The sequence below is a fragment of the Erinaceus europaeus genome, chromosome 11, assembly GCF_950295315.1.
Source record: "Erinaceus europaeus chromosome 11, mEriEur2.1, whole genome shotgun sequence".
In the NCBI taxonomy this organism is placed as follows: domain Eukaryota; kingdom Metazoa; phylum Chordata; class Mammalia; order Eulipotyphla; family Erinaceidae; genus Erinaceus; species Erinaceus europaeus.
The window spans coordinates 120247441-120268907 of record NC_080172.1 but is presented as its reverse complement, the minus strand read 5'-3'; the positions used below and the strand labels follow the sequence as shown (position 1 = coordinate 120268907).

Here is a 21467-nt window from a genome sequence, read left to right as displayed (position 1 = left end):
TAGAACAGAGAGATAGAGAGGGAGAGGCAGCTGCAGACCTGCTTCACCGCATGTGAAGCTTTGCCCTGCTGCTGGGGTCCAGGGCTCAATACATGCACTTAACCAAGAACACCGCCACATGACCCCGCCCTGTATCTACTCTGTTACGTCATGTATTTCCCAGGTTCAGTTCTCAGCACTGTCATAAGCCAGAGCTGAGCAGTACTCTGGTAGGTAGGTAGGTAGGTAGGTAAGTAGGTCTTCGTCATTTATCTTTGCTTTCTTTATGTCATATGTTTTTTGTTTGTATCTGAAAGAACAAGTTGAACATAAATGTTAGTATTTCACCAAAGCCTTTTTATCTTCTCTGATAAGAGATGTCCCAGTAAGGGTTTATATTAAAAATGAAGGGATTTAAGTTGTTTCTAGCTTAGCAACACACTTACTTACACCCTCTCTCTCTCTCTCTCTCTCTCTCTATATATATATATATATATATATATATATATATATATATAACAGAAAGGAAAATCAGCATAGTGTGATTACTTAAGATCATACAAAGTATCTAAAATATAAGAGAGTTGGAGTAGATATAAGCTTGATAGATTTTAGAAGCCCCTACAACCCCTGAAGTAAGACGTTTACCTTTACTTTACAAGTGTAATAATTATTGGGTTACTGGGAAAGTCATGTATTTCTCAACCCAGTATTTCCTGCAGATGAACTTGGTAATAAGTGACAGAAACTGCACAAAATTTGAACAGAGAGGGGGCTTTATTAACAGGAAAGTAGAGTAATTGCTTAGTAAGGATAACAGAGGCTGGGACACTTCCACTCCAGAGCATGCAGTGGACCATCCCTCTTCTCACTGCCTGGGCCTGAGTTCCCACCTTGGAGAGACTACAACCATGTCTCTGTTTTTGTTTTTTCTTTGCCTCCAGGATTATTGCTAGGGCTTGGTGCCTGCACTGTGAATCCACTTCTCCTGGCAGTCATTTTCCCCATTTTTGGTTGCCCTTATTATTGTTATTGTTGCCATTACTGTTGCAGGATAGGACAGAGAAATCAAGAGAGAAGGGGGAGATAGAGAGGCGGAAGAGCAAGATAGACACCTGCAGATCTGCTTCACCTCCTGTGAAGTGACCCCCTTGCAGGTGGGGAGCCGGGGCTTGAACCAGGATCCTTATGCCAGTCCTTGCACTTTGCACCATGTGTACTTAACCCGCTGTGCTACCACCCAGCCCTCTTAAATTATTTTTATTTATTTTATTTATTATTGGTTAGATATAGAGAGAAATTGAGAGGGGAGGGAGGAGATAGAGGAAGAGAGACAGAGGGACATCTGCAGCCCTGCTTCACCACTTAAAAAGCTTTCCCCTGCAAGTAGCGGGACCATGGGCTCGAACCCAGGTCCTTATGCATTGTAACCTACAGTCAACCAGGTGAACCACTACCCAGCCCCAACATCTCTCTGTATAGTCAAAATGATACTGACATGTGCCAGTGGGGGACTCCAGTTGGGTCACTTCATAGGATTTGCTAGGTCTCAAGCCCCTGCTTAGTAAATTGAGGTCCCCCAGCATTTCACTTAAGAGGAATTGCCTCACCAGAAGTGTTTCCTTATAAGCTCTTAGAGGAGGTCCTTGAGGAAGCTGTTGGCTGCAGGAACCCAGAGTCCAGAAGAAAGTTACACCTAGTGGTCCAGGATGTGGCGCAGTGGATAAAGCATCAGACTCTCAAGCATGAAGTCCTGAGTTCAATCCCCAGCAGCACATGTACCAGAGTGATGTCTGGTTCTTTCTCTCTCTCCTCCTGTCTTTCTCATTAGTAAATGAAAAAAATCTTTTTTTTTTTTTTTAAAGCTACACCTCGTAGAAAAGACAGACTAACAACAAAACCTCACATAGTACTGTTATCACAGATGTGGCCCTGTAGGGTGGATTCAGCTGTTAGAGGCAATAAGCTGATAATTGGACTTAAGAGATCCATACTTCTTATCTGCATACCTTCCTGCACATCACTAATACCTGCAATTCTCGGGCATAAATACAGTTCACTTGGGTGTTGTGCTGCTTTGCCATGCTCTCCTCCAGGTTGGAGCCCCCAGAGCATTAATTGAAGCCCTGGTGTTGGGGTCCTTTTCACTCTGCTTCTTTTTGTGACGGGCTATACTAGCTTATATATTTGGCCATTGTGTGTGAGTGGTATGCTTTTTAAGAATTATTGGAGTGGACCTTTAAATAGGATTTGTTATTCTAGAAACTAGTTATGATTGCTACTTTTCTAAATGTAAATGCATGTAACCCTCTTTCACATATACACACAGCAGTGGGTGTCCTGCATTAACGACATTTGATTGTAAAATGTTAACATTAAAGCTGTAGTCAGACACATGCATTAGGATGGTTTTGTTCTTATATGAAGACAGACTATAATAAAAACTGGCCTTTGAAAGCTTTTTGTCTTTCTACTAGATTATGAGCCTCAGACAATTTGTGAACATCTCCAATACTTGTTTGCATTGTTGCAAAACAGCAATAGGAGATACATTGATCCATCAGGATTTGTTAAAGCATTGGGCCTGGACACAGGACAGCAACAGGTAAGAAGTTTGTACTCGTAGCCCTGAAGGTTGTGTCGTGAGTTAGTGTTGGACCATCAGTCATGAGGTCTGCAGTTTGAACCTTGGCACTACTGGATGTGCCACAGTGATGCCCTCTCTCTCTCTGTCTCTCCCTCATCTTTTCCCTTTATCATAAATCTGTAAAAATTAACCTTTAGGAGTCGGGCAGTAGCACAGTGGGGTAAGCGCACATGGCGCAAAGCGCAGGGGCCAGCTTAAGGATCCCGATTTGAGCCCCCGGTTACCCACCTGCAGGGGAGTCGCTTCACAGGCGGTGAAGCATGTCTGCAGGTGTCTTTCTCTCCCCCTCTCTGTCTTCCCCTCCTCTCTCCATTTCTCTCTGTCCTATCCAACAACGACAAGAATAACAACAAGGGCAACAAAAGGGAATAAATAAATTTTTTTTTAAAAAAAAAATCTTTTACTTTTCAAAATATAAGAAGGTATAATCATTGGTTCTTAAAATATTTATACAGGAAGTGAAACTTTTAAAATTAATCAAAAAGTTGAAATTAAAAAGCTAAAAATTGAAAATTTGAGTTAGTGTTTACTTAGCATACGTTTTGTCACTCATTATACTTGATTCTATTTCTGAAAAATCAGTGGTCTGGGAGATGACGCAGTGGATGAAGTGTTGGACTCTGAAGCATGAGGTCCTGAGTTTGGTCCCCGGCAGGACATGTACCAGAGTGATGTCTGGTTCTTGCTCTCTTCTCTTATCTTTCTCATTAATAAATACAATCTTTCAGGGAGTTGGGCTGTAGCGCAGCGGGTTAAGCGCACGTGGCGCAAAGCACAAGGACCGGCATGAGGATCCCTGTTCGAGCCCCGGCTCCCCACCTGCAGGGGAGTCGCTTCACAGGTGGTGAAGCAAGTCTGCAGGTGTCTATCTTTCTCTCCTCCTCTCTGTCTTCCCCTCCTCTCTCCATTTCTCTGTCCTATCCAACAACGACAACAACAATAATAACTACAACAATAAAAAAACCAGCAAGGGCAACAAAAGGGAATAAATAAAATAAATATTTTAAAAAAATTTGTTTAAATAAATAAATAAATACAATCTTTCAAAAAAAATCAAAACGAGGATTCTGGAATCTTTAATAAAGTACTATTTATATTAGAAATTGAAAAACAAGACTTTTCATCTTTCTAACCCAAACTTGTGTTGTAGGATGCCCAGGAATTTTCAAAGCTTTTTATGTCGCTTTTGGAAGATACATTATCTAAACAAAAGAATCCAGATGTAAGGAATATTGTCCAGCAACAGTTTTGTGGAGAATATGCTTATGTAACTGTGTAAGTATATCTCAGTTTTTTTATGGTTTTTTTCCTCTAACATAGTTGCTGTTCTATAATTTGATTTTCGTAGAGTTTTAATGGGTTATCATGGTACGTAAAATATTTATAGTAAAACATTTCATAGGAACATGCATGTAGACAGACAACTCAGTAATTGGAGTTGAACCCAGATATTCAGAGATGAACTCTTGCTATTTATTTATGCCTGTGTGTTGTCAGCAAAAAAGATTGGAGCTGACTAGAATGCTAAGTACAGTAAAACAGAAGTAAATGCAATTAGCCTTTTAAATATTTCCCTAATCATGCAAGCATAGTCTTGTCAATCATGTTTTCATAGTCTTCCTTTAGCTAACAGTAGTCAGAGCGAATTAAATGTTTCTTTCCATATTTTAGTATTTAATACAATAAGATTTTATTGCCTTTTCCTACTCTGACCTGATTTTATTATTCTGTTTTGTTATAGTTGCAATCAGTGTGGCAGAGAGTCTAAACTTCTATCAAAGTTTTATGAACTAGAGTTAAATATCCAAGGCCATAAACAGTTAACAGATTGTATCTCGGAATTTTTGAAGGTACTCAAATTTTGTTGTAACTACAAACATTTCAAAATATTTTGAATATTATTTGAATTTAATGGATAACTTTTTCTGCATATGAAATGTTTATTTAACAATCTAGGGAAAATCATAAATTTATAAAGCATTAAAGTACACCAAATCTTTAAAAATTTAGCAAAACATATATCAAGTTGTAGACCTTATTGTGTTTGGGGGAGGAAGCATTTAATAAAGTCTGTTGCTTATACGTGGGTAGGAGAACCTTAGCCAGATCCAAAACATCCCAGGGTTAAGAGAAAAGTAACTTCAGTCCCATGATAATTTATCTAAAGAGTCTGCAGGGACAGCATCTAGGTACCTCCAGATGGGAGAGTGTCAGCTATGCTAGTGATCCTAATTCTAGGCAGTGTTGACAAAAATCACATTACATCCAAAGGAACAGGAAGATCAAAAATGCTTATAGGTAAAGAGATGCAGGAGCAATTTTCAAAGCACAAATTATTTTTGTTAAGCCTTGACTATAGTAATTCATGCCTGAATTTCATTAGTCAGGTGCAGTTCTCTGGTGCCTCAAGAAATATTCAGGTGGTGCACCTGGTTCAGCATACATGTTACAGTATGCATAGACCCATGTTCAAGCTCCTGGTCCCCACCTGCATGGGGAAAGTCTTGCAAGTGGTGAAGCAATGTTGCAGGTGTGTCTCTGTCTCTCTCTCTGTCTGTCACCCACTTCCATCTCATTTCCTCCTGTCTCTATCCAATAAATAAAAAAAGATAAAATAAGAAAGAAATATTCAGCTCACTATTGTGCACAAACCCAAGACTATTGTATTGGATAGGGGCAGCCAGAACTCAAGAGGGAGAGACAGAGAGATGCCTGTAGCCCTGCTTCACCACTCCTGAAGCTTTCCCTATGGGGACCGGGGGCTCAAACCTGCGACCTTGCACATGCTAACGTGTGCGCTTAAGCAGGTGCACCTCCCTCTGCCCCAGAAAGGTTTTTGATAACTGTTTCAATTTCTTTGGTGGCTGTGATTGGCCTGTTCATATTTTCTAGTTCCTCTTCATTTAATTTTGGAAGCTTGTAGTATCTAGGACCTCGTCCATTGCTTCCAGGTTCTCTAGCTTGGTGGCATAATAGTTGTTCATTGAAGTCTCACATGATGTGTTGAATTGATATCTCCTTTCTCATTTATTTGGGTCTTCTCCCTTTTTTGTTTTGTGAATCTGGCTAAAGTTTTGTCAATATTTTGTGCTCTTTTGAAGAACCAACATTTGGCTTCATTGATCTTTTGTATGGTTTTCTTATTTTCAATGTTACTTATTTCTTCCCTAACTTCAGTTATTTCAAGCATGTAATGATTCCCAGCATTGCATGTGCCAGAGTGATGCTCTGGTTTTCTCAACCCCCTCTCCTATTAATTAAAAACAAGCAAAGCCGATAAATCTAAAGGAACCTGTACTATTGGGCCAGGGAGATAGCACAGTGATTATGTCAAAGACTTTGATACTAGGGTCAAGCACCAACTACCATAAGCCAGAGTCAAGCAGTGCTCTCATTTAAAACAATAAAAATTAAAAAAAAAAAAAAAAAACGAAAAAACCTTGTGCTGGCTTTACTGTCTCATTTACTTTTTAATGATTTTATTATTTTATTAATGAGAATGATAAGAGGAGAGAGAGAGAGATTGAACCTGACATCATTCTGGTACGTGTGCTTCCAGGGACTGAATTTGGGACATCATCCTGGAAAATTTCTCGGACCACCTCTCTTCATTACCAACCCTTTTCTCACTCCCATATTTCTTGAACAAGTTCAATAATTTTAACTAGGTGTTCTAAGTATGCTCTGTATGTGTATACATTTTTGTGCTTGTAAGTTTTGTATCTAACTTTGTATTCTTGTGCTCATATGTGTTTCTGGCCCATTTCCACCATTTTAAACTTAATTTTGTATTTAAGTGCATGCATATTTTTAACTAAGTCATTTTATTTGGGAAATAACAATTTACAAGACTGTTCTCACATGTGGCACCCTCAGATGTCAGTACAGCACTCTCTACCAACTTACCCTTTTCCTCACCACAAGTACTTAATTTATATTTACTTCCTGGATATAGACAGAAGTTGAGAGGAAAGAGAGAACTGAAGAGAGAAAAACAGACAGCTGGCTGTAACAGTAAAGCTTTCCCCATGCAGATGGGGGAGCCCCAGTCCTTGTTCATGACAAGCTGTTTGCTTGACCAAGTGCTATACCGCCCAGTCCCATATATATTTATTTTGTTTATTTATTTTTTACCAGTGCTCTGGCTGATGATGGTGTGAGGGGTTGAACTTGGAACTTAAGAGTCTCAGGCATGAGTCTATTTGCTTAATTATTATGCCAAGTACTCCATATTTTTCAATGTTTTGTTTATTTTAAAGAGATAGAAATTAGAAGGGAAGGGGAAGAAAGAGAGGCATCTATGTCACTGCTTCATCTTTTGCAAAGCTTTCCCCCTCAGGTAGGGGCTAGGCACTTAAACCAGGGTCCTTGCAAATTGTAACATGTGTGCTCAACCAGGTGTTCACCACCTGAGGCAACCCCCCCTGCATATTTATTTTCAAACCCACTTCCTTATAATTCCCAGACTTGTGGTTACCAGGACAAAGAACCGGTTAAGAAAAAAGGCATACTTATTATTTATTAGAGACCTGCACTGCACCAAAACACTTCTCTGGCCCATAAAATCAGTATTTTTTTTAAAAGCACACCAAAATTAAATACTATATACAAATTAGTATGTAGTTGCTAAGCCTCGTGTTTTATTTATTATTGCATAGAGACAGAGAAATTGAGATGGGAGGGAGAGATAGAGAAGGAAAGGGGCAGAGAGACACCTGCAGGCCTGCTTCACCACTTGTGAAGCTTTGCCCTCTGCAGGTGGGGACCAGGGGGCTTGAACCTAGGACCTTGTACACTGTAATGTGAGCACTTAACCAGGGTTAGGGTTAAATATATTAAGGCGCCACTGCCTTAATATATTTTTAATTAAAGAAACTACTAGTTATTTAATAGTGCTTTACAGATTTATAAATTACAAGGGCTCATTCACCACTGCATATTAGCTTGAATGGGTTCATTAAAATGAATTTACATCAAAAGATTGATTTTTTTACACTTTTAATTTTTTAAAAACATTTTTCTTTTATTATTGGATAGAGACAGAGAGAAATTGACAGGGAAGGGGGAAGAGACAGACACCTGAAGCCCTGTTTCATCACTTTTGAAGCTTCCCCCTGCGACTGGGGCCTGGGGCCTTGAACCTGGAGCCTTACGCCCTGTTGTATGTGTGCTTAACCAGGTGCGCCACCGCCTAGCCCTTTATTTTATTTTATTTTTTATTTATAAAAAGGAAACATTGACTAGACCATAGGATGAGGGGTACAACTCCACACAATTCCCACCACCAGAACTCTATCCCATGCCCTCCCCGATACCCTCTGGGAGTGTAGAGCCAAGGTCATTGTGGAATGCAGAAGGTTGAACATCTGGCTTCTGTAGTTGCTTCCCCATTGAACTTCTAATTTTTAAAAATGACTCCATGTTATTCTCCTGAGTAGGAAGAAAAATTGGAAGGAGATAATCGATACTTTTGTGAAAACTGTCAGAGTAAGCAAAATGCAACAAGGAAGATCCGACTTCTGAGCCTTCCTTGCACTTTGAACTTACAGCTTATGCGCTTTGTCTTTGACAGGTAATAGTGTGTGGGGTTATTCATTGTGAACTGTGTGTAGATTTCACCTTAGTTACTAAGATGCTTATATTTTTACAACACTAGACTCAAAGATAAAAGCTAAATTCCAGTATTTGTCTTTGACAGGTAATAGTGTGTAGGGGTTATTCATTGTGAACTGTGTATAGATTTCACCTTAGTTTATAAGATGCTTATATTTTTACAACACTAGATTCAAAGATAAAAGCTAAATTCCAGTATTTTACGATTTTCTGAAGAATTCTTAAATGAAGCTAGGTATACACAAATAAAAACCAGCAAAGTAGAAATTCCTAGTTTGTTATTCCAAAAAATTATTGCAAACGCTAGAAGAATTAAAAACTTCAAAGGAAAAGCAGACATTTTAGGTACAAACTGAGTTTAACTTGACATTCTGTATTGTCAAGAAGAAACTACAAAAAATAACTAGGACTTGAGTAAATTAGAGCAAAACTAAAGAATCAATAGTGTTTCTTATTACAAAACCATACACCTCCCATAGGAATATATCATTAATTTAAAATTCAAACCAAGCCAATGTTTGACATGTCTTACAAAACTAGAGGGTTTGTGGGTTTCTTTTTATGGTTGAATTAAGACCATTAGAAATAAAGTGTTATATTTGGAATCAGCCCTTTAAATTCATAACTTTTAATCTACTTACTGTTTTGTCTAATTATGGAGATAAGATTAATTTCATTTTAGTCATTTATATTTCAGTAGTATTGCTTAAAATATTAACTGTATGAAAGTTAATTTAATATGTAGGGCGTCTAAGAGTGTTTTCAAATAAAATTATAAAATCATCTTTTCTTTTGACTAGGCAAACTGGACACAAGAAAAAGCTGAATACCTACATTGGCTTCTCAGAAACTCTGGATATGGAGCCTTATGTGGACCATCAAGGTAACCAATTATCAGTGATTCTTATTTCCCAGGACTTGACTTGTGGTGAACACAGCAGCAGTTCACCTTTTATTTTTTGGTAGTGCAGTTTTACCTGCTCAATTTCATCTAGCCTTTATTTGTGGGAACAAGTTGAGCTAAGACCTTACTTTTTCCTTATGAATAAGTGCAAAACGATGATTAAATGGTTCACCAACATACACACACACATAATTAAGAGTATACAAGAGTAAAAGTATATTTTGTAGTTTCTGAACCCATACTTTTTACCTTAGTGGCTATACTTTACCCATGATCTCTAATAAAATTAAGTCACCATTCACTTCTACAAAACACACACATAACTAAAGAGGCACAATACCAATTTTACACAGTATTTTTTTTTAATAATTTTGTTTTCATTTTTTAAATTATCTTCATGTATTGTATAGAGACAGCCAGAAGTCGAGAGGAAAGGGGATGATAGGGAGAGAGTGATAGAGACACCTGCAGTACTGCTTCACTATTTGCAAAACTTTCCCCCTACAGATGGGGCTGGGGGCTCAAACCCGGGTTCTTGCACACTGTAACACGTGTGCTCAACCACCACCTGGCCTCTTTCTTCCTTTCTTTCTTCCTTCCTTCCTTCCTCTCTTCCTTTCTTTCTTTCTTTCTTTCTTTCTTTCTTTCTTTCTTTCTTTCTTTCTTTCTTTCTTTCTTTTAGCTTTTATTTATCAGCGAAAAAGGTAGGAGAGAGAAGAACCAGGCGCCACTGTGGTACATGTACTGCTGGAGATTGAATTCAGTTCTCGTGCTTGAGAGTGCAATGCTTTATCCACTGCACCACCTTCTGGACCACCATACAGTATTTCTTTGTATCTGTAGCCACTAAGTTAAATATATGAGGAGGAAGAGAAATCTGAGTGTCAGTCACATTCTGATTCAGAACCTCATGCTTGAGAGTGACCTTTCCCTTGTGCCACCTCCTGGGCCTTATGACCACTGAGTTTTGAGTTCTAAGTAATAGGGCCAGGAAGTTCACCTAGTGATTATGCAAAAATCACTTTAATGTATGAGTCTCTAAGATCCCTGGCTTAATTCCTGGCACCATCACAAACCAGAGCCATGCAGTGTTTGTGGCGGGAGAGAGTGCACTGGATCAGCTGCATGCTATAGTTCCAACAAGATGTAAATTTCTGTTTTAAGGTATTTCATTTTTGTTAGGGGCCAGGAAGTAGCTCCTTCACTAGAGCATGTGTGTGCCTGACCATGCATGAATCCTTGAGTTGAACCCCAGAATCATGTGGGTGCTGTGGTGTTTCACTCCCGTCTTCCTGTGTCTTTAAATAATACAATGAAAAGTTTGGGCCGAGGAGACCACTAAGCAATATGCTACAGTGCTTCATGTTGCATTAAAAAGACAATCATAACAGCTTCTGAAACTGTGTCAAACTATGAAAACCAGTTACTAGGGAGTTTTGTGTTAAATATTTAAGCTTTCAAGTGTATGATGCTTTATCAGCACTGGTTTATGAAAATTGCACCTCTGTGGAAGAAGAAATCTGGTATAAGCGTATTTGCTATTTTGTATTGGGCTACATGGGTACAATTAGCTGAGTTCACTTTAAGTAATTTGTTTTCTGCCTTTGTGTAATTGTTCAAAATTAAAGAAGTCCATACTTAGTGACCCCCCCCCCCCATGTTGCTGTGTTCCTATGCCTGGTTGTCTTTGAGTGTACTTGTTTAGTACACTTGGGAAACTATTTTGGGGATTCCCTTGGTGGTGGAATGATGCCATCTCCTCCAGAGACACCTTAGCATTCTATATTCCAGGCACATGAGCCTCCTGCTGTTAGTTAAGAATCATCATAAGTCAAATGAAATGCTTGCTTAGCTGAACCTAATGTAACATGAATGTGAGTTTAACACCGTCATTTTCTGGTGTTTTGCTTAGGGTTTTGGAGTTTCTTTATGTTTCCCATAGTTTCAGGATATAGAAAAGCTGTTTGTGGTTTACCTTTACCATGAGGTAACTGAAAACGTGAGTCCACATGAGCTGTAAAATGTGGTGTGGAAACGCCCCTTGGGGGGCATGAAATAATTCACTTGGATAGTGTGCTGCTTTGCCATGTGCTCAAACCAGGGTTAAGCCCACACAGAAGGCACTTTGGTGCTGTGCCTCTTACTCTTTCCTGTTCTCTTCATGTCTAGTTTATTTTTTAATAAGATAGCATCAATGACACTAGTGCACTGCGCAGCTCAGCTCTGGCTCGTGGTGCTGGTGATTGAAACTGGGACCTCAGGCATGGAAATCTCTGCACGGCATTATATTGTCTCACTAGCTCTCTCCTCTTAAGACAAAGGTTTCCAGTGTGGAGTTTTAGCTTAGGCTGTCTGACTTCACGACTTAATTTTTTTCAATAATTATAACATTCTTGGAATTATAAAATGTACATTTATCCCTATGTTTAACCTTTAAAACAGTATTGCTCAAACCACTAAGAAAGCACTGTTCTTTTTTTTAAGATTTATTTATTATTCCTTTTGTTGTCTTTTTTTTTTTTTTGTATTGTAGTTATTGATGTCATTTTTGTTGGATAGACAGAGAGAAATAGAGAGAGGGGGAGAGAAAGATAGACACCTGCAGCCCTGCTTCTCCACCTGTGAAGAGACTCCCCTGCAGGTGGGGAACCGGGTGCTTGAACCAGGATCCTTACACAGGTCCTTGCGCTTTGTACCACCTGCGCATAACCTGCTGTACTACTGTCTGACTCCCGAAAGCACTGTTCTAGAATGCTGCTCAGCTGTGGCTTATGGTGGTAGGAAAGTGAACCTGGGAGCCTCAGACACAAGAGTCTCTTTGTATAACTAAACCCCTTCCTGATGCTTGTTACTTTTCATATGCATTTTATTTTAAGAATGTTGTTTCAGTTATGTATTTGACTGTATTACCAGGTCATAGGTATATTTTTGTTTAGGTTTAATTTTTTTTTTTTTTTTATCTTATGAGAGGAAAGGAGGAAGGCATTAGGGGGCAAGAGAACAGAGCGATGCCCAGTTCTGCAGGACTTTACAACCAGGACCTTATTCAAGCAAATCTTTTTCTCTTATACTAAGCTGTGATACACAGCATTGCATTTATGCATTCATTTTTGCTGTTGTGTTGATAGCTTCTTGGAGTTTGTCTTTCTTTATTTTGTGATATGTGTGTATGCTTGACTAAAGTCATATTCCTTAGGACTTTCACTCATCCCAAGATTATCATTCACTTGTTTTGACATTTTTCTGACTTAGTGTAAATATTTGGTAGACACATTCATGAAGGCTAGAACTTGAAATATTGGCCCTTGTGAAATAACCCAGCACAATTAATTGCTTTTATGCCAGAGCTGTCAGAAGCCCCAGGTTCAATCCCTAGCATCACCATAAGCCAGAACTAAGCAGCACTATAATTGAAGAGAAAGGAGCGGAGAGGCCATATTTCTTCTCTGGCACAGTGAAAATAAACCATTGTACTCAGAGGCATGCCATACCAAGTCTGATCCTTGCATTTCACTCATTAATAGTAAAACCAAATAAGTAAATAAATAAAAATAAAAACATCACCAAACCTCAAATGTTTTCTCATCAAGTGTGAAAATAAGTAGAAGCCAGCTATTAATTTTTTAAATTAAAAATTGTTTGTTTATTGGGTAGAGACAGCCAGAAATTGATAGGGGTGGGGGAGAGACACCTACGGCCCCGACCCACTTGAAAATAAGTAGAAGCCAGCTATTTTCTTAATTTTTTAAAATAAAAATTGTTTGATTTTTGGGTAGAGACAGCCAGAAATTGATAGGGGTGGGGGAGAGACACCTACGGCCCCGACCCACTTGCAGAACTTTGTCTCTGCAGGAACTGCACCCCCCACTTTCTTTCCTTCTCTTTCCTTCCCTCCCCACCCCCCTTGTCCTCTTTTGCAGACAGAGCAAGATAGTAAGAAAGAGCCCACAACGCCCAGTCTTCATGGTTTGGGGCTGGCACATGCACAAGAAAGCACCACAGTACCCCAGTAAGCTACTCAGCTGACTTCACCAACACCCTCCCCCATCAACAGAGACAGACAGAGCCAGAGCCAGAGCCAGAGTGAACGACAACATGGGGCTACGGGAGCTCAGTAAGCAAGTCCAGCACACCCACTACTCTTAAAGAAGAAAACATTGTATTGTTGCTCCAGAAAGACAGAGGGAGAGAAGGGAAAACATGACAGTGATAAAGCTTTCTCAGATGTATGTATGTGTGTATGTGTATGTGTGTGGTGATGGTGATAGGCGGGGGTCCCAGGCTGGAACCTGAGCTGTGGGTGTTACAGGCAGACTCAGTGTCCAGGTGAACTTCTTTGTGGACACATCACACCCCCATACACTTATTTCATCCATCCTATAATCCAGGCTGACCTTTTTTTATTTTAAACATTACCTTTATTTATTTATTGGATAGAGATAGTCAAGAATAGAAAGGGAAGGGACAAATAGGTAGAGAGACTCTTGCAGCCCTGCTTCACCACTCTCAAAAGATTTTCCCCCTCAGGTGGGGTCCGGAGACTCAAACCTGGGTCCTTGTGCACTGTATGTGTGTCACCACCTGGCCCCCAAGCTGATAGACTATTCCAACAGAGAGGAATAGACAGGGCAGCTGTTTCCTCCAATATGGTGAACTGGGCTCCAAACTGGATCATTTGGACATTACCTCCATTAAAAAAAAATAATGATAAAATCTTTGTCTTAACTTTAGCACCCATGAGAGGGAACCAGATGGTCCTTCTGGCATATGCAATGCCATGCTGAGTATCAATCTTAGTAACACAACCTGTGTGTAACACTACCCATTGGGCCACCTCCTGAAGGGCCTCCTTTGTTTTCTAAAACTTTTAAAAAGAAATAATAGCCTTTTAGAGTTACACTCTTATCTCCAGTGTTTCTCTGCTCGATTTTTATATCAGTTTGGAGAATATGAATAGCTGATTCTTGCTAAGCATATGACTGTCTGTGTAGTAAGCTGTCCACTGCCTCAAAGCCTTGAGTGCCGTATCATAGACTTGTCTCTGCAACCCCCCTCCACCACCACCAGAAGGCATGGAGAGTTAATACTGGGACATGGTTTAAGGGAATATGCACTGTACATTCTCTTGGAAGATTGAAATCTTAGGTGTCACGTATTTTGTGTTCTACCACATACATGATAAAGAATTGTAATCAGTATAGTTCAGCCTCAGGATATAAGGCTATTTTTATCTATTTTTCTGTTACTTTCTTCCATGCTAGGTGGGCCCTATGTGTATGAACTTGGTGCAGTTCTCATACACAGAGGAGTGAGTGCTTACTCTGGCCACTACATTGCCCATGTGAAAGACCCGCAGTCTGGCGAGTGGTATAAATTTAATGATGAAGACATTGAAAAGATGGAGGGGAAGAAATTACAGCTGGGGATTGAGGAAGATCTAGGTAAAGCCTTTAAGTTGTGAGTGCCCTTTTACAATATAAACTTTTTAAAAATCTGTAATATTTACATTAAATAGTCACAATGACCCAAGACTATAATAGACTACCAAGGATATTTTAATTTCTTCAACATATGTAAGATGTCTGAACATCTTTTATTACTAGCACCTGCATCTAAAGAAAGAAGATACTGGTTTAAAAGATGGTTTTCATATTGTCTTGTTTTCAGTATAGTTTGAAGGCTAATATTTAATTTCAAATTACCTGGTCAGATGAGAGCAGCATGGGGAGGGTATGGTGGGGTATTAGCCAGAAATGATGAATAATAGTCATTATGATGGGGTTTTCCCTGAACCAAGATGCTTAATTTCAGGATGTAATTACAGTAGAAAACTTCATTATGATAGCTTTGTCATCACTTATTAATATTTTTCTTAATTTTAAGTTATTGTATTACTTATATATATTATATATTAATAAATATATAGAGGCAGACATTGAGAAAGAAGGAGGAGGGGAGAGGGAGACAGAGACCAGCAGCACTGCTTCATCACTTGTGAAACTTTTCTCTTTCAGGGGAGAGCCGGGGGCGGGGGGCTTGAACCTGGTACTTGAACATTATAACGTGCACTCAACCAGGTGTACTTCCCCCAAGTTAATATTTTACCCTGTTCTTAAGCTGCCTGCTGTTTTGTAGTAAGATTTGTTATTAAAAATACTTCTTGAAACTTTCCTAGTATGTAGCTCCTAACCACCTCAGTTTTCTTAGTTTTCTTGCACCAAAATACTCCTTCTAGATGAGTAGACTGTTCTTTTAAATAGAAGTCATCTTGTCTGAGTACTTAAAAACAATTTTTTTTTCAGGGCTGGTTGTTGGTGCACATGCTTGAGTGTACACACTACTATGCGCAAGTACCCAGGTTCAGTCCCTCAGCCCCCACTTGCAGTGTGGAAACTTCATGGGACAGTGCTGCAAGTGTCTCTTTCTTTTGCAGCTTCCCTTTCCTTTCAGTTTCTCTCTGTCTCTAAAACAATAAATAATCATATTAAAATTTATCTTAAAAGTTCATTTTCAAAAATTTATTGGGGGTGATGGTAGACAAAGTACCAGAGCACCACCATCAGCACATGTATCATTAATAGTAAGTTAGAGGGAGAGGAAGAGAGAGAACCAAGACACAACTCTGGTGCAGACAGTGCTGGGGATGGAACTCAGGACCTCATGAGAGCCCCTGTGCTGATCCACTGCAGCACCTCCTGGTCACCCTTTTGTTGTTGTTCAACTATGATGTAAGCTGGGACTGAACACGGGAGCCTGGCGGTCTTTTGCGTAGCCACTGCTGTATCTCCTCACGACTGCATTTATTTATTTATTTATTTACCAGAGCACTGTTCAGCTCTGGTTTATGATGGTGTGGGGGACTGAACATGTGACTTTAGAGCCCCAGGCATGAGAGTCTATTTGCATAACTGTCATGCTATCTACCCTTACCCTTTTCTTTTCTGGTAGTTTATGTAATAGAGGGGTTGGGGAGAGAGAGAAACACCTGCAACACTGCTGCCCTTTCATGAAGCTTCCCTGTCAGGCAGTGCCAGGAAACAACCCTGATGCCTAGGTGCACACATTCTGTTCTATCTGTGACATATGTTGTGACTTTTAATGTTTTCTATCTACATAAAAGCATCTTGAATTTGTATTTTAAGGGTGTGTGTGTCCGTCCACAAAATCAAGGACAAACTTTATAGGAATTGTAATTTAGTCATTTGCTTTCTGTACCTTAGCAGAACCTTCAAAGTCCCAGACTCGGAAACCCAAGTGTGGCAAAGGAACTCATTGTTCTCGTAATGCATACATGTTGGTTTATAGACTACAAACTCAAGAAAAGCCCAACACAGCCATTCAGGTACCAGGTAAGCAATTTTCTAGAATTACATAGGGGAACACACTCAAGTAAGTGACAAGAACAGACTTGATAGTGTGATTGCATGATGATGGAAGTAGAAAGTCAAGAGATTTCTCTTAAGTGAGTTTTATAGTCTTTATTTTGCTTGATAGAAACAGCCAGCAATCTAAAGGGAAGAGTGTGATGGGGGAGAGAGAGAGAGAGAGAGAGAGAGAGAGAGAGAGAGAGAGAGAGAGAGGTGCAGAGAGACAACTGCAACACTACTTCACTACTTGCAAAGCTTTCCCCCTGCAGGTGGGGACTAAGGACTTGAACCCGGATCTATGCGCACTGTAATGTGTGCGCTCAGCCAGGTGCACCACCACCTGGCTCCGAGTTTTGATTTTGAAAGTAAAGGGTTCTTGGCTGTGAGAGATAGCATAATGGTCTTGCAAAGAGACTCTAGTGCCTGAGACTCCCAAGATTCAATCCCTCATACCACCACAAATCAGAGGTGAGCAGTACTCTGGTAAAAATGAAATAATAAATTTAAAAAAGTAATAATAAAGGAGCCTTTACAATAAATTATCCCATGGACCGCCATAGGGATAAAAGGACGAAAAATGAAAGCAATTTTTGAAATCTTATAGATAAAAAATTCTAGGTAATTAAGACATTTACTTTAAAACAAATTTTCAGTTTGTTAGCATTTTTGCAATTTTTCTTACTCTAAAGAATGTAATAATTTTCTAGAGTTGCTACTGGTCTGATCTTTAATAGACTCTGGGGTTTTTTCTTAATCTTTTTAAATATTTTATATATTTATTCCCTTTTGTTGCCCTTGTTGTAGTTATTGATGTCATTGTTGCTGGATAGGACAGAGAGAAATGGAAAGAGGAGGGGAAGACAGAGATGGGGAGAGAAAGATACCTGCAGACTAGCTTCACCACTTGTGAAGCAACTCCCTTGCAGGTGGAAAACCAGGGGTGGGAACAGGGGGCTCGAACTGGGATCCTTATGCTGGTCCTTACCCTTTGTGCCACCTGCATTTAACCCGCTGCACTACCGCCGACTCCCTATAATAGAGTCTTTAGCTGTGATCTTAGCTGATAATGTTCTGTTCTGTTCTACCATTGAAGTGTTTCTGAAACACTTCTCATTCTCCATGTGGAAACAATCACCTAGTATTAGTCCAGTGATTATCTTTTCTGACTTTAGCTTTGAGATCTGCTAAGAATTTTGCACCAGAATCTTGGGCAGTATTTGACATAATACAGCAACCATGATTATATGTCTTTGAAAACAGGATAAAGATTCCTGTTTGTCTTGGTTTTCTGTTTTGAATAGCTTTTCTTCAAGAACTGGTAGACCGGGACAATTCCAAGTTTGAGGAGTGGTGCGTTGAAATGGCTGAGATGCGTAAGCAAAGTGTGGATAAAGGAAAAGCAAAGCATGAAGAGGTTAAGGAGCTGTACCAAAGGTTACCTGCTGGAGCTGGTCTGTAAGATATTCTGGGACCGCACTGTTGCCATTAACTTGTCTTTTAATATCCACATATTCAGCATTTTTCTTATAACCTACTAGTGCCAGTTTATGTATACAGACACAAAAACTGTAAGCCGGCAATGACTTTATGTTTTAGCATTTTACATAATTTTCATCATCATGTTTTTATAATGGGAAGCTCTTAATTATGAAGTTTAGGTAGCAATCTGAATATATGAATCTTGTGTATATTTTCACATTGAAATATTAAATTGTTCTTACAGAACAATATGGTTTATTACTACTTTAATAAGAAAGTCACCCACTTCCATGCTATGTGCACTTAACCCGCTGTGCTACCGCCCAGCCACCACCCACTTCCTTTCATATTTGTGCCCTAACAGCACTAACAAGCATTCTTTTAATGAATATTCGATGATACTTTCAAGTAGAAAGTATCAAAAATTAAAACACTAGGAAAACTTTCTATGTATCCATAGTTTCTTAAAGACGATTAATCGTAATCCAGCTCATCCCTTTGAATTTATTTAAGTTTCCCATGTGCCTAAAATGACACTTCACCTCATTTATAGAGGACTGGTATATGTATTTGTAATAATGTCTGAAGTCCTCTTACACAGCTGTTACCTAATTAAGGAAGGCAGTATAATTTTTACTTTAGAGAATATTCAAACCTAACTAAAACCGATTTTGTTGTTTAATTTTGCTGGCATAATTTCAAATAAAAGATGAATATAAATTGCTGAATCTATTAGAATAGCTCTTTAAAAGTTTTGTCTAACCTACATTGTATCTTGAAAATTATTCAAAAGAATTGAACCATAGAAATCAATTTCCCTGAACTTTATTTACAGTTTCCTGTACGCAGTAGACACAAAGAGCAGCTAGCTCTTAGTGGGTGTGAACGACGGTGCTGTTTTGAACCATTCGTTACAAGTGCAGGTCCTCCAAAGAAACAACACTGCATTCATGTCCTTATGTTATCTGTACTTTTGCTAATTATGGGGTTTACAATTTTTCTTATTAGTAAGTTTACTTAGTAGAATGCTTACATTCCTTTGAAATATAAAGCCCAATGCTCAAGGTCTTTTTTTGATGTATTTTTAAAATTATAATTAAAGAAGGCTGACTCTCCCTAAAAACAGGCCCTACTGGGATCGTGAATGATTTTTCACCTTTTTAATTTAAATTGAAGTAGATGATCTCTAACATCTTAAGTGCTCTCTAGGTTAAGGTATTTAAAGTATTATTGATAAGGCAGCTTTTCTTGCATGCATCATTGAATACTTTAAAAACATAAGACTTTGATCCAAAATGTGCATTTCCATTTGGGAAATTCTATGACGATTGCTTTTTTTTTTTTTTTTAATTATTTTTCCCTTTTGTTACCCTCCCTTTTTTAATTATTGTTGTAGTTATTGTTATTGTAGTTGATGTCATTGTTGTTACATAGGACAGAGAGAAGTGGAGAGAGATGGGGAAGACAGAGGGGGAAAGACAGACACCTGCAGACCTGCTTCACCGCCTGTGAAGCGACCCCCCTGCAGGTGGGGAGCTGGGGGCTTGAACCAGGATCTTTATGCTGGTCCTTGTGCTTTGCGACACATGTGCTTAACTCACTGCTCTACCGGACTCCCCCAACAATTGCTTTTTAAGCTTGTCAAGTACTGAGACTTTGTATAATATTATCTCTATCTTGAGAGTAGTCTTATTCCTGCTTGATAATTGATACTCCATACTTTTGGAAGGATGATGGGTACTTTTGGAAGGTAGTTTACAACAAATTAGATACAATAAAGAACATCTTTGAGAAGTTACCAGGTGTCTTTCTCTAGAGTAGAAATATCTGTAACTCGAAAGCCTTGCCACAAGCAGAATCCATCTTAGCTATTGAGATTTGCACCATACTGACTGAATATTATTGGAGTTAGATGAACTTGAATCAGTTGCAATAAACATGGAAAGGCTTTGTGTTGGACCTCACAATACACTGAAACTGGCACCCCAAATCTGGGAACGTGGCCTAACATCAGAATTTATCGCCACAACCCATTCCTTTCATTTTCCTAAATTACATACTATTCTAATCTCTGGGGTAGGTAGAAGGCAGGTATTATTACCTTCATTTCACATTGAAAGATCTGAAACATAGAAAGTTCAAGTGGTTGCTCAAGTTGAGTTACTTGGTAGTAGAACTTGGATTAGACCTTGGCCTCTACTTGTAGTCCTGAGCCCTTCGACTGCAGCTGCTTTGGAGCTGACCGGTCAGAAGGCTCACAGTTGACAGTAGAATTTTAGGGATTTGGTAGTTTTTAATTTTGCTTTTATTAAAATTGAAATGTCTATGGGGTTTGGAGATAGCTTACTATCATGCTTGAAGGCCCAGGTTCAAGCCCTACTACTACATGGGGTACTGCGGTATTGGACAGTCCCCATGGATGCTGGAGCAGCATCTCCATGCGTGTGTGTCTGAAACAGGTAACTAATAACAGAATAGTTGACTCAGGAGCAGTGAACTCATGCAACTTGAGGCCTCCTGTGCAATGGGGAAAAGATTGGAATGTGATTTAACTTAAAGGGTCGTTAGTCTCCAAGATTTATAATTTAGGAAAATATAAAATTGGTGAAAATGAGCGTTGAGTTCTATTTTCTATCCCTTAGAACTCATCACTAATATTATATAATACAAGTAAATAAATTCAACCTGTGTGTGTTTTCTTCTATGTTTTATGCTGGGACTCACTGGAAATCTTTGTAAGTAACCAAAGCTGGCCATTTATCTTTAATGTTGGCTTTTAGGAATGGGGACTCTGCTTTCCCCAAATTTAAAATCATTCTTATATATTGGTTTTCATCTGATTTTTAAAAACTTGGAGTTGATGATTCATTTCTGTGTACTTCACTCCAGAATTTGATAACAGCTATATATATATATTTTTTTTTTTGAAATGTACAAAGTGAATAATAGGTCATGTGATAAGTTTGACTGGGGAATGACCTTTGTGTGGTATGACTATCAAGTCCAGTGGTTGGAAGGGACTTGACACAGTGTGCTTGTAACTAACAAACTTAGTTTCTAAAGTAGAACACCTGACTAATTTAATTTTCAGATGTAGTCTACTACATATTGAACAAAGGTTTATGAAGCTTTTTTTTTCTCCTCAGAGTACTGTTCAACTCTGGCTTATGGTGGTGTGTGGGTTATTGAACCTGGGACCTGGGAGCCACAGGCATGAGTGTTTTTTATGTGTGTGTGTGCAATCATTATGCTATCTCCCCCACCCTATGGAAATTCTTAGTTGTGAAATAGACATCTTATTGGGTGAAGTTAGTGTAAAGCATGGCTGTAGCTAGCAGTTAGTGTGTACTGTTCAGAGCTCTTCTGTGCCATCAGGCAAAATGCTTCTTTCTGCGGATAAACTTTCTTGTAGAATGTGGTTAATAATACCAGCCTGTCTCACAGGGCACTGTGCCATCTGGTCCCTATTGTGTACAAC

At 39.0% G+C, this 21467-nt stretch overlaps 1 protein-coding gene across 4 annotated transcripts in view; it reads left to right on the top strand.

Moving 5' to 3' along the window:
* The window catches only part of USP48 (ubiquitin specific peptidase 48), an 84513-nt gene that overhangs the window by 24062 nt on the left and 38984 nt on the right, over window positions 1-21467 (top strand). For 2 of the 4 annotated variants that reach the window (XM_060202351.1, XM_060202350.1), the window contains exons 4-11: window positions 2457-2584; window positions 3777-3901; window positions 4368-4476; window positions 8065-8198; window positions 9040-9122; window positions 14405-14584; window positions 16367-16492; window positions 17812-17961. In XM_060202351.1, the coding sequence (XP_060058334.1) occupies window positions 2457-2584; window positions 3777-3901; window positions 4368-4476; window positions 8065-8198; window positions 9040-9122; window positions 14405-14584; window positions 16367-16492; window positions 17812-17961 (1035 nt within the window). Of the gene's footprint in view, window positions 1-2456; window positions 2585-3776; window positions 3902-4367; window positions 4477-8064; window positions 8199-9039; window positions 9123-14404; window positions 14585-16363; window positions 16493-17811; window positions 17962-21467 lie in introns of all 4 variants that reach the window. The other 2 variants (XM_060202349.1, XM_060202348.1) reach the window with 1 other exon arrangement.